This window comes from Podarcis vaucheri (assembly GCF_965113315.1).
Source record: "Podarcis vaucheri genome assembly, chromosome: 1".
Lineage (NCBI taxonomy): Eukaryota > Metazoa > Chordata > Lepidosauria > Squamata > Lacertidae > Podarcis > Podarcis vaucheri.
Genome location: NC_138759.1, coordinates 29,278,499 through 29,292,149, shown reverse-complemented (window position 1 = coordinate 29,292,149; position 13,651 = coordinate 29,278,499). Strand labels below are relative to the sequence as shown.

The 13,651-nt window shown below is 41.2% G+C and overlaps 1 protein-coding gene across 32 annotated transcripts in view; it reads left to right on the top strand.

Moving 5' to 3' along the window:
• NRXN3 (neurexin 3) overlaps positions 1 to 13,651 on the top strand; it is a 1,220,542-nt gene that overhangs the window by 1,195,509 nt on the left and 11,382 nt on the right. For 2 of the 32 annotated variants that reach the window (XM_082232020.1, XM_082232021.1), the window contains exon 24: positions 12,830 to 13,172. The exons of the other annotated variants lie outside the window; for them this stretch is intronic. In XM_082232020.1, the coding sequence (XP_082088146.1) occupies positions 12,830 to 12,936 (107 nt within the window). In that variant the 3' untranslated portion in view covers positions 12,937 to 13,172. Of the gene's footprint in view, positions 1 to 12,829; positions 13,173 to 13,651 lie in introns of those variants that run through there. 32 annotated transcript variants of the gene reach the window in all.

Genomic DNA, 13,651 nt, shown 5'->3' with positions numbered 1-13,651 from the left:
CACTTTTACGTACACTCCTATGCCTTTCATAACAAAATTTAGGTAAAGGTAGGTAAAGGTACCCCTGCCTGTACGGGCCAGTCGTGTCCGACTCTAGGGTTGTGCGCTCCTCTCAATTTCTAAAGATAGCTGTGTTTGGGTTCTCATATTGTTTCCAGAGGTACAGATTAGGTAGTTTAACAATAAAACGTGAACTAAACTAAATTTGTCCCCCATCTCTTAACATACTGCTCTCTCTTTCAAAAGGGAGCATTCCCCTAACCTAAACTGACCTAGCTTAGTTTTTGCAAGAGCTATGCAGCCCTTAAGCCTTGAAATACATCTTGCTAGAGAATTTCTTCAGTTCAACTGATCTTGAATTTAGCTAGCCTCCCCCTTCCCACCCTACTGTGTTAGCCCTGAAAGTGGAGATGAGTGCCGCACCCCATAGTCAAATTTGACTGGATTTAATCATCCAGGTCCTTTAATTTAACCAGTGTTTCCCAAACTTGGGTCGCCAGATGTTTTTGGACTACAGTTCCCATAATCCCTGACCACTGGTTCTGCTATCTAGGGATGGTGGGAGTTGTAGTTCAAAAACAGCTGGAGGCCCAAGTTTGGGAAATACTGATCTGAACTTTAACACAGGGAAATCAACAAATAGGGTGTGGGAATTAACTGGGGAAGGAATGTGTGATTGATTTGTCTTTCAGTTAAGGATGCTTAGTCTTGATTGCTGGCTTTTCCTTCATTAGAGGCTGTGGTAACGGGTATCCTGTGGCCCTCCTGATGTTTGCAGATTCCATCACCCCTGGCCTGCATGGCCAATGGGATGCTGTGAGTTGTGCTGCAGCAACATGTGAAGGCGCACGAGTTCCCTGTTCCTGCAACTAAAAGCTGCAGAGAAGATGTGGGTTTTGAGATTGGATTTGAAGGAAGTAAAAGAGGAACATAAATGTTCTGTGGGGTGAGAGAGCAGTTCTAAACATATGTGATGCCGGGGCAGGGAGAGTATTTTGCAGGAGCAAGATGCTTTCATATGGTGGAGGCAGGTGGAGTCCAGTATGTATCAGGAACTGGAGGACAAATTCAAGCAGATTCCAGGGGAAAAAGAGCGGGGAGCGATTCCTTCCTCTTCAGATTGTCAAATATTGTTGGCCCCTGCCGGAATCAGAGAATGTGGAAATTGCTTTGCCAATTACTTTGTTAGAACTCATGGTAGTACTGCTAAGAACAAGAAAATGTGAGAGGAAGCGCATTGTAAATTAGCTGTGTCTAATGCTTTCAGTTGAAACAGACAAGCTGGTGAGTTTTTATTTGTTGCAGTGGAGCTGGCAGGCTAAGGCAGGAGCATCCCAGTATCCAGCTCTCCTTCCTCAGTGAATCCCCTAGCTCGTTTTGATTAAGGTGTATATCCTGCCCATTACTTACTGTATTTCATTACAATGTTCTGCTCCAGTCCACAAGCGCTGAGTGGATAAGACACGCTTGAGGGTTTTCCAAATTCAGGCAGTTACTCTCTCCACCTCACCCCCCAAACTTCTCCAAGCACGGTTGCTGTATTTCTTTCCTGCATATTCTCATTTAACTGGAAATGGTTTTGGATGGGGCTTACTGACATTTGAAAAATATGCTGCAAGTCATCCGGTCTGCTCCCTCTGCAATAGGGCCATTCTGTTCATAGACTGCCTCTACACCATTCAGCAGTCAATATGGTTAACACACACACACACACACACACACACACACACACACACACACACACTTTTAAAAACAAATTAAAATAGTCCCAAATTTGACTGTGGTTCCTGTAGGGTGGAAAATAGATATATACATCATCCTTCTGGAGTGATTAATAAAATAATTGGCCTAGATTCAAAGCACGGGGTTAAACACAATTCTCTAGCAAGCGAGAGCACATAGCAGAGTTTTAAAACACAGAATCATGCAGCACAGCAAAGTGTGGGAATAATAAGTAGTTAGACCTTTTAAGTATCCTGTTCTAGGCACTTACAGCCCTTCCTCTCTCTACCCCTCTCACAATGAACAGTACACACCATTAGTAAGTTTAAATGCTTTACAGTACTTACAAACACTAAAGGTGATATTCATGGATTATTCTGTGCATAAGAAAGTAAACACAGGCAGAAATCTTGGGATACAAAATATAGTGAAATAGCTCTAAGCGAGTTAGTGTAGCCTGTAGCAAGCAAGCTCAGGCACATCTTATCTCAGTGAGTTCATATGGTGAAAAGAGAATGAACAAAGGAGGAAACTTAACTTTCTTCCTTCTAGGTGAGGGGCATGACCTAGATGAGTCTAGGAATACAATTCTGTGGTCATCCCCTTCATGCAATTATGCTATGGCTGTACAACTGAAGAATGCTTTTCAGTTATCACACCTTTGAATATTCAGGGACAGCAAGGGTAAAGATTCTAGCCCAGCTTCTGCAAAACATTCTGCTCTTACACATGCAAGGACTTTTTGACATAGAGAAGCATTCAAACAGTTTCCCACCATTTTTAACAAATTGGCTGGAAGTGCAACTCTCTTATAGTAAAGCACTCATATGCTGCCATAATGTGCACAGAGGCCATTCTGCTCTGAGTCTGAAAACCAATGTAGTTTAGAGATGCAGGTTGTGCCAGCACCTGGATTATATGGATAAATTGTTTATTCTTACTAGCAAAACCTTTTTTCTGAATTTCACCTTCAGGTTCCCAAGCTAAGGACCATGAACAGGAATAATGAACACATCACTATGAAAGAAAGTTGCAATTCTGAAGTAATAGAGATAAAGGAAATTAGTGTCTATGAGAAACTAATAGCCTTTTCTATTAAAATGCAGCCATATAACATCTTACTCTGTAATAGAAAGAAGTCTAAAGTGATGAGTTTTCTGCTCCTGTTAATTAACATTCTATCCCATTAGATTTGCTTCACTGTTAAGTTTCATTTTGTTGGTGATTATTATGCTACTGTGTATTAATAATCACTCAGGAAGCTCTAAATGTAATCATTATTAGCAACCCAAAAGTCACCCTATAGCTGCTTTCCACCCAAGAACTGCTGAGATTGCTGGCTATAGTAAAATGGGAGGAAAAGAGATGAGTTTAATTGTTCACATACCTCTAAAATACAAAGCCACATGGACAAAATTAGCTGCTATTTCACAAGCTCATTTTGAACATCGAAGAACCAAACTATAAAAGTTTTAAGCACCATTTAGGGATTGTCCATTTATTTTAGGAACACCCATTTCTCTGCCACCTCAGACTGCAATCCCTGCTGGGTAGGTAAACAAGACATCTGTTCAAATAGTTATGTATTCATTCATAATATTTATTCTAATGCGTTCATTTATAAAATTCACCAGTCAACTTTTCACATAAGTCAAAGTGAGATATAATTTTGCCATTCTAAAATCAGCCAGACAAAGTAGGATAAAACAATAAGTTAAGTGAAAAAATAAAAAATGAATCACCATGTTAGTAAAGTTATCATTGTCAGCCTGCCCTTTCCTCTTTATATTAGTCTGTTGTATGTGCAGGTTTTCATGCTAGCAATTTGTTTTCTGAAAGGCCATCTTTGATAAACTGATCAAATTAAAGACAGAATCTTGTCAGCCCCTTTACTCTCCCTCAGGCAGGCCCTTGCTTAGCACTGTAATGCTGACCAGTGTTTCAACAACAGCAACAAAATCCATATTCCATTTCATAAACACCACTTCCATCCTTCCACCCTCAAAGAGCAAATTGCAGCCAACACACTTTCTGCCCTAACATCTTGTAAATGGCAGGCAGCAAACTGAGAGCTCCTTCGAAAACAGAGCACCCCTGCAGAGATTCAGAGAACCCAGTTGTATTATACATCATGCAACTCCTGTTGTGTTTTCATTGCAGTTACACAATGACTTGTCTACCACCGGAATTGAGTTCAAAGTACAGATTGATAACCCATTCGTTGCAATTTAGTCTCCAGATACTTACATCTGAAGTCTTAAGGGAGCCCTAATACATCTAAACCTTACTATAATCAAATGGAAATAGTATCTCAGGCTCTTAGATAAATGGAAGCCAACAGCCCATAAGATCCCTTGCCCAAGACTACACTTGTGGGGTTAAAAGTCTTCTTCTGCAGCAATCAAAAAGAAACAGGTTTCTGTTTCTTCATGCTATTGATTTTTTGTTTTTAAAGGATCCTCTCCCTTGCAGACCACTCTTTTATCTTGCTAGATGTTAGGGTTTAGTGGTCATGCCAGACTGTAGTCTGGGATCAGAAGAAATTTTGAGAGGTACTTAACCTACTGTTGCATCTGTAATGATCTGGCCCTCTTCAGCCTTTACAATGGCATTGTGGTTGCCACATTAGGAGCCAATAGTTTGAATCAGATCACACAAGGTTTGGAGTAGTTTTAATGACACCAATAAAACACACTCAAACACATCCCCCAAAGAGGTGTCTCCCATTCCATGCAAATGCTTTTCAACATAGATTGGCAACCAGGCATGTAGTTGCTGCAATTTACGTGATTGCATCAGCTCAAAAAGAAGGGCTGATACAACAATGCAAACCATAGTGCGCACATCAGGGCTGGCCCAAGACATTTTGGCACCCAAGGTGAACCACGAAATTGGGCCCCCTTTCTGCCAGGGAAGAAGGGGTGAGTGAAGATCTGCATCAGGAACAAAAGAGGAATAAAGATCTCCATCGGGATCTGCTGCCCTGTGGAACCTGCCACCCAAGGCAGTCACCTCACTTTCCTCATGGGTGGGCCGGCCCTAACCCTACTGCTTCATACAATTGGTGTCTTCCCATGATTCTGTCTGAGACATGAACTACTAGATAGTCTAGAGCAGTTTCCTTTTTTTCTGAGTCAGGCCACTGGCCCACCAGGCTCAGTACTGTCTACACTGATTGGCAGCAGCTCTTCGGGTTTTCAGAAGGAGTCATTTCCCAACCACACATCCAAGGATTGAACCTGGTACCTGCATGCAGAAGAACATGTGGCGGCCCCATGCATTCCCAGAGGCCACTGCATGGCATGCTAGAGGCTCTGGTTATGATATTATGTATAGTCTGGACAGACAAGGTTGATGCTATTTCCTCAACCTGGCACAGATGTTATAGCGTCTGATAAAAGCCATTTGTCAGTGAAAACCAATAAGAGAAACCTCATATTTATGATACAATATACCTGGTTTCTGAGTGAACACTCCATGGGGGGATAAACTGTAAATGATGGGACATTCAAAATTATTAGGAAAAACAACCAAACTAATGTTGCCTAACGTTTCCCATGTGTAACTGCCGGTACCTCCTAGGGCACCTGCAAAAGGTCTCCGTGGGTATCCCCTTGAAAATCTAATAGTACAACAACTGCTCAGTTTCCATTTACACTGACTCAGCTTCTTCTACTCTGAACATGCCCCCTTAAATATGCCTACATTTCATTGGATGCCAGGATTGGACACCTACCCTCTCATCCATTCTGAACAGAGGAGCAAAGAGCTTCTATTTGTGAACGGGTGTGGTAGTGGCTGGTGTGGGTATCTTATCCCCATTGCTAGAGGGCATACCCACACCATTTTGTGGCCCTGCCTCTTTTTTTCTGCTCTTTTAGATATGGAAGCCATTTTGTGTTATGCCACACAGACCCACAGCAGGCATTTTGAGTCCAGTATCCACTGCACTTCCTCGAAATTCCATATGTACCTACTAGCCAACTCTTGCTAACGTTCTGTGCCATCGTCACACTTTTGAATTGCTGGTGAAGCATGGATATATTCCAGACACATTTACCTGGAAGTAAGTGTCACTGAACACAGTGGGACATAACCTCTGAGCAGGATCGCACTGTTAGTGCCTCCACTACAAGTTAGATAAAGTGGACTCTAGTCCATGAAAGCCTACGTCACCATAAATCTGGGAACTGGAGTGAGAGGACAGGAAAGTGCTCCCCTTTCAAAGAGCTCTATCCTTGAGCTTTAAAAAGGTTGGATTCCATTGTTCTCCTACTTTGCTCCAAAGTAAAATATTTTAAAGCTTGAGCAATGCCTGATTTAGTATTTTTAGCTCCAGTCTGACGCTGAGACCTTATTTCTTACACCCTTGCTCTGACACTGATCCCTTTAATAACCTCAATCAAGCCTGCACCCCCTCTGCACTTCAGCTAAATGGAGACATTCCTGTGTGTCTTGCAAAGATGCATCAGGCCTTAAATATTCAGTGCCTCCAGAGTGCTTTGAAGATGAAAAGCTGTAGCCCTGCTAAGGGTTATTTACAAAAGGCATGTATTTTACTGTGCCTGGCCCCAAGCTATGTGGCATTTGTTTTATTAATGACTTGGGGGGGGGGGTTCCCTTCCTCCTGCCTGCAATGTAAGCTGTCAGAGAAAGAACATGGCTCCCTCAGGCAGCAGCTATTGAGTAGGGGAGAGAACAAGCAGGTGCCGAGTTTGTGTGTGCACACACGCACACACAAACACACACCTATATTTTTTAAACTTATAGGAAGATACTCTGTGGAGAGATGTGAATTACTGTTTCCACCATCACAGCAAAAGTTCCCACGCCAATGCTACTGTTCCCTAAGGAAAAATAAGAATGACATGGGAAGTTCCTTGTGACGGGGTTGAGCCAATCTGTGGAAGAAATGCACTTGTTCTCCGCAGTAGTATGGTGTCACAACAACACCAAAAATGTTTTGGGGTGGGAGAATGTGGCACAAAGCGTTACTGCTGGAATGTTTGAGAATCAGACAACAGGGATGGCTAAATATTATTTATTGTCCATATTATATTGAGCTTAGGGATGAGGGGGGATTTCAGTATGTTCCACAATTTGGAGCAAAGTCTGCATGTTCACTCCTACTTACTTTTTTTTTTTTAATAGAGTGGTCCAAGTGCTTTTTTCTTTCTATTAAAAACGACTTTTGTATCTGCTTGAAGCAACTAGGATGTTCAAAGCATTCTGCACTCAGTGACATGTTTTGAGCAAAGGGCCTTGGAAGCAGCAGTATGTCCTGGCATGCCACCACTTCCTGAGTAATTGCACAGAGAAAATATAGCTGCTCCCATGTACTTATAGGGCAGTCATCTTTTGTTCCATACAATGTCCCTGTAAGACACCATTTTAAAAAGAGCCAGAATGCACCCTCAAACACACGCAATAGGATTTCACCTAAAAATCCGCATGGACATTTCAACAGAATGGACTTTCCAGTCTACTAATCTCCTGAGGACACGAAGCTGATCATGACCAATCCATCCATCCATCCATCCATCCCCAACTGAATGATGCAGTGGTGCTCCATTGAATCTCTGCAGTGGATTCCTATGCATGTTTACTTGGAAGTACCAGTATATCCCACTGAGTTTAATGGGGCTAATTCCCAAGTAAGCATGTTTAGGAGTACAGTGATGTAGCCCAGTCCTATGCATGTGACTCAGATTGGATTTACTACTAGCTGAGGCCAAGCCCCTTTGAAGATAGAAGGGTTGTATACAGGCTCATCCACACACCTGCTTGTCCACTGCTTTCTAGGCATGGTCAGAGTGGCTTTGCCTTTGCCTCTCTGCTTCCCCTGGGAAAACCTGTGGTTTAGCGCTGAATTGGAGCAAATGTCAATTTGTGGGAAGCCTGATTGCTGTTTATTCCAATTCAGCGCTGAACTGCAGCTTTTCTGATGCACCCTAGTTCCTGTTAGCTTGTGTCAGCAATTCACCTTGGCAAAGGGAACTCTGGACACAATTCTTGCACAAACCTACCATCCTTTGCACCAATGTGAGAAACTCAGAGAGGGACTTCGCCAGCGTTTGGCAACCTGGGCCTTCCTGATGTTTTGGACTCCAACTCCCATCAGGTAGCATGGATGAGCTGGCAAGGGCTGGTGGATTTGCGGTCCCAAACAGTGTTGGCAAAGGCTGCTCTCCCCCTGATATGTACCCTCAGTGCAGCATGTTGTAGCTGTGATTCCTGCATTGCAGGGGGTTGGACTAGATGACTCTTAAGGGCCCTTCCAACCCTACAATTCTGTGCTTCACAAGCAAGCCATTCAGTTGAAGCCATAAAAGCAAAGCATTTTTACGCTGATAGTGGCATTGTTTAAACTCAGCAGGTGTGGAGGGGAAAGAGAGAGAGACTTGATCCAAGTGCCCTGGATTGATTCCAGGCAATATGATAATAATAATGGGGGGACTGCAGCTTATACTGGGGGATAGCAGCAGCACAAACAGAAGTGCAGAGGTCCAAGCTGAAGCAAGACTGCTGAAGATTTTGTAAGAAACTCAAAGCAGATACATATATAGATTAAAGGATGCCTTTTCTTCCTCCTCATACCATTTTGTAGCTAACCTGCTTACATGGGAATAGACATTTGAGTGTATTTGTGACTCTTAGTACAGTCATACCTCGGGTTACAGACGCTTCAGGTTGTTCGTTTTCAGGTTACAGACGTGCCAAAACCCGGAAGCACTGGAACGGGTTACTTCCGGGTTTCGGTGCTCGCCAGTGGCGTAGCATGGGTTGTCAGCACCCGGGGCAAGGCAGGTAATTTGCACCCCCAACCCGTGGATTTGCGCCCCCAACCCTAACCCCCAGATGTTGCGCCCGGTGCGGCTGGCCCCCCCTGCACCCCCACGCTACGCCACTGGTGCTCGCGCATGTGCAGAAGCACTAAATCGCGCTTTCTGCATGTGCAGAAGCACCAAATCACAACCCGTGCATGCACAGATGTGGTGCTGCGGGTTGCAAACATGCCTTTGGCACAGATCACGTTCGCAACCCGAGCGTCCACTGTAGCCTTTTACGATGGAATCAGCTGCTTAAGAAGTGTTGTGAATTGTCTCTGTGTCCTGCCTTGACATGGGAAATACACCTAAATGATCTTAAAATCATCTGTATGATAACACAAAGGGCATATAGGTTAGGTACCTTGGGCTTTGCAGCAGGAATATGTTTCTTAAAAATCTGAAGGACCCTTTTTCCAACTAGGCTAGAAGTGTCAGGGTGAGGGGGGAGCACTTTCTGTCCTAGGTTTTAGAGGGATATAAAAATGGGAAAGAAGGGAACAACGGTCTCCCTGTGACCAGATGTTTGCATGCATAAAAAGACAGGTGTGGGGCTAGAAGGAAATTCTGCAAGCCAACGATACTTGCTGAAAAGCAGAGACAGAAAGCAACATAGTCTCCAATTGAAGGTGAAGGAAAAACTGAAGGGGAAAAGTGTCCTACCAAGAACATAGTAACCTTTAGAATCATAGCATTTTAATGTCGGAAGGGACCTTGTGTGTGGGGTGGGGGGTAATCTAGTCACACCCCTTGTTCAAAGACGGATGTGAAGGCCATCTGCTCTGCTGCTGAAAGATCTTCCTGCTAGGAGGTTTCCTACCATGACAATCTGTGTGTGTGTGTGTGTGAGAGAGAGAGAGAGAGAGAGAGAGAGAGAGAGAGAGAGAGAGAGATTTAACTTGTTGCACAGCCTGAAGATAATTATTTTGAAAATGTAACGAAAAGTCAGTATGGAAAGACCCACAGCATACCTTAACATCCAAAGCACATTCAAGCCACTTTTATAGTCATGGTTCCCTCCAAAGTGTATTGCCTGAAGCTTGTAGGCAAGAGCAATTAAAACTAGGGGTTTGATAGAAAGTGGTAGCATTCCGACATAGTGATAAGTGCCATAGGTTCTTGAGTTTAAAAAAGTTGTAAATGGCTGGAATGGCCTGGTGGCAGAGATGGTTGAGTTTTACAGCACAATTTTTTAGGTGTCTACCTAGAAGCAAGCCCCATTGTGTTCCATGGGTAGGTAGCTACAGAATTGAGGCCTTAATGAAACAAAGGAGGGACACAAATCTCCAGTTTGGAAATCAAGTCAGGGCATAATTAAGTGCCCTTTTGTGAAATTTCATGAGACCGCATTGGGCCAGAGGCTAAGAATCCTGCTAGGGAATAGCACCCAGGGACTTTATCTTTTGAAGTTTTGATAAAGAGCCCCATCACATTATCTACAGACCAATGTCCTCTCTATTCCATATTCTACAAGCATTCTTCAAAGGGCATTGCAACAATTAATAAGCTGGGCTTGGTTCCACAAGCAAAGTATTTTGATTATACTGTCCCTGAAGCTAACCCAACCAGGTTTCTTTGTCTTTCTGGTTGAACATCCCTTTTATGTAACCCATTCCCCAAAGGGGGGCAGTATAGAGTTCCAGTGCACATCTCCACTAGAGCTATAGGTGGTCTTTCCTATGATTGGCCTCCTAAATGCCAGTTTGGCCTCACACCTTGTGTATTTTCGTGGAGGTGGGGCAGTTCTCATCTGCTCCCATTCCCTCCTCAGTCTCAACCAGCCTGGGACACTTTTTTCAGTAAGGCATCAAATAATTTGTGGGAGGATCGGTTCTGTTATTTCCATATTGTGAATGTTAAATTCATGCCCTCGGCAATTGCCACTGCTATCTCAGTGGGGTCTGAAAGTACAGCTGGCTACGCTATGAAAAGTACCCAGTAAGCAGAGCTCTTTGAATTCTTTATTTTATATCTTGTGCACAAGCCTACTGCCTTCCATTGGCTTCTAATCCAATTGGCTTCTAAACCCAGTGGTTTATTAAAAGCTCGCAGATTAATAGCAGCTCATGGATGACTCAACTTTGCAGTCCGTACTTGCAGCGTTGCCTGCATGTGGATTTGTGAATAGAATCTGCATATACTACCAGTTCCGGGTTGTTGTTGTTAGTTAGTTAGTTAGTTAGTTAGTTGCCCGACAAAGGAAACTCAGCCAGATGGGCGGGGTATAAAAATAAATATTAATAATAATATTATTATTAATAATAATATTTATACAACTATTATTATTATTATTATTATTATTATTATTATTATTATTATTTGTTTGCCAGGTCTAATTAGTGATCCAGTGGAGTTTCGAGCTATTTACTACTTGGTGCTGTCCCAGTGGAAGATATTTTTTATTCCATCTTTACCTTACACACATTACTAAAATTCTCCTGCATTTGAAGGAGTGAATATCAGCCATCCGTTCTACGGAGGTTGCAATCCTATACATGATATCTCAGTAACAAACATAGGATTGAGCTATACTTGAGCCTCTTCAGTCATGAGGTATGGAAGACCTTAAAACGGTATTAATGACCCTACAAATAATTCCTATAGGAATAATCCATTCAGTGTTGTTGCTTGTTGATAGGCTCAGTAACTGAGGACTGTAAGGTTGAGTCATATCACCCTGATCTCCAGTTACAGCGTTTGCAAATAGATTTACTAGTGCTGTTTTCGATTTCTATCCTACCTGTTTGCCCTTCTACCTCCCATAGCTTGCACAGGCGCCCTCTGGAATGCGCTTTGCCCCTAGTGGACAGTTGTGGAATGACATACCAAAAGCTTCCTTGAATTGCCTCCTTTGCTAACCTGCCTCCCCTTCCTCCCATCCTCCCTTCCTAGCTTGCTGTTCTGTTTCTTCTACTTTCCCTAAATGCAACTTACTTTAAGCATGCATTATTATTATTAACATCCTATAGTAAAACTAAGCAATTTTTATAACCCCATTTGTCAATTTCAGCCAATTTCTTATATATATATATATATATTATATTTTCCTATGTCTATTTATGACGTACATCCAGACTGCACGTTTTCCCCTCATATTTATTTATTTCTTTATTTTTCTTTCAAAAATTAATTAATAGCTTTTTTAAAAAAAATTAAAAAGCAAATGTAAAAGGGAGGGTGAGGGTTTTTAGTGGCCTTTTTTCTGCCAAATGTTTTGACTTAAAAAAGGGGGGGACTTAAATCCTTTTTTTTTAATGGGAAAGAATTTGAAATGATAAAAGTGTCCCTAGACTGCTTTGTCTGTTCCTTTTCAGTGTGTGCATCTGGTTTGTTCATCTTTGAAAGTGTGTGAAATATCTTTTTTTTTCCTTTCCAAGTAATTACAAAAAAAAAGTAAAACCCAAACAGTTGTTCCCTTCTCCCTTCTTGCTAGGAATAAAGTGCTCTTTTTTTCCTTTCCTTTTTTTCATTTTTTAAAATAAAAAAGTATGCCTATTTTGATGTCTTTTCTTTTCAAATGTTGTATTTCTATCTTAGATTTGGTTTGTTCCAATCTAACAACATAAACATTATTGAGTTGATTTCTGAAATTTTCCCCTCTATCTCCCTCTTTAAATAAGGGACTACCTCAACTGCAGAATCCTACAGCCTTCCTTCTAAAAAAAAAAAAAGGAAAAAGGAAAAAATGGCCTGATTTTAAAGCATTATTTAAAGCATAATTTTAACATCCATTAAATTTGAGATGGGGAGAAGGATCGTGAAAGCACTACAGAAAGCCCACTCCTTTTGAGCAATCATGGCTGCATGCGTTGGAACCTCTCATGTCTCAAAACTAAATTAATACTTGGATATTAAAGACTTAATAGACACTGGAAGAGATTATGATCAGGATTATGATACGACGATGAAGCTGAGCAGAGCTGCAGTTGAAGTTGTTCCAACTCCTATGCATAAAATATAGTTTCCTTGTTTTTTTCTTTTTTAATATTATTATTATTATTATTAGTTTGTATATTTTACTGCTTTTTAAATAGGGAAAAAGTCTGAACTGTTCTTAACATTTGAGAAATTTTAATGAAACTGTAATTATTATTATTATTATTATTATTATTATTATTATTATTATTATATTTCTTAGTAATTTTTTGTAATTTGCATGTTGAAGAAGTTGCAGCTTAGGGTTTGTGAGATTGTCAATGTTAGAGTTCTGTTCTTTCTTTTTGTTGATGGGCATGAATATGCTCATTTGTTTTTGTATATTGCCCATCCCTTCCTTACAGCCAGAAGCTCTAATGCCGCTAGATCACTCCGTTCTGCACTTACATGGACATGGCAACTGACTTACACGTTCACTCCCATCATCTTCATTTGTGTAGTACACTCATAGACCGTACAACCCCACTCCATCCACCTGAGGCATCTTATCTTCCCATTAAGTCTCTCCCCTCACTTTCCCACCCACCCTTTCTTTAGCATCATTTAAAAATTTATGTGCAGTCATCCATTCCTTAAAACACACACACTCCAAATTTTAGGACAAAGAAAAGAAACTGTTTTGTTTTGTTTTGTTTTTTAAAAAATATATCTATATCTCCAATCAATTAAAAGAAAGAAAGAAAGAAAGAAAGAAAGAAAGAAAGAAAGAAAGAAAAGGCAAATAAATTGATTCTCAAACACCACTGAGGGTGTGATCCGCTGAACACTGCTTTTGTGCAAGTTCCATAGATGGTTGAGGTTGCATCTGAGCTGTGCTTGGGGAATTGCACTTCTGATATATGGAGATGAAAACAATCAAAACACAAATTCTGTGACAATAAGGTGTACAGGTTTTCCCCACCCCCAGGCTTTTATTTTATATATATATATAAATCACAATCCATTAACTATTGTTAGGAAAAAAACAAAATTCGGAATTTGCAAGATGAACAAAACGCAGTAGGAAAAAAGTTCTGATTTGTTGCAGTGCAGGATTTATTTTTTATTCTTTATTATTTTTCACGTTATGTGGTGTGGATGTATGTGTTGTTGCCTCCCTGTATCACCCTTTGTCGTAAATAATTATTATATTTACAAACAATGAAAATAATACACATTTTGATAAA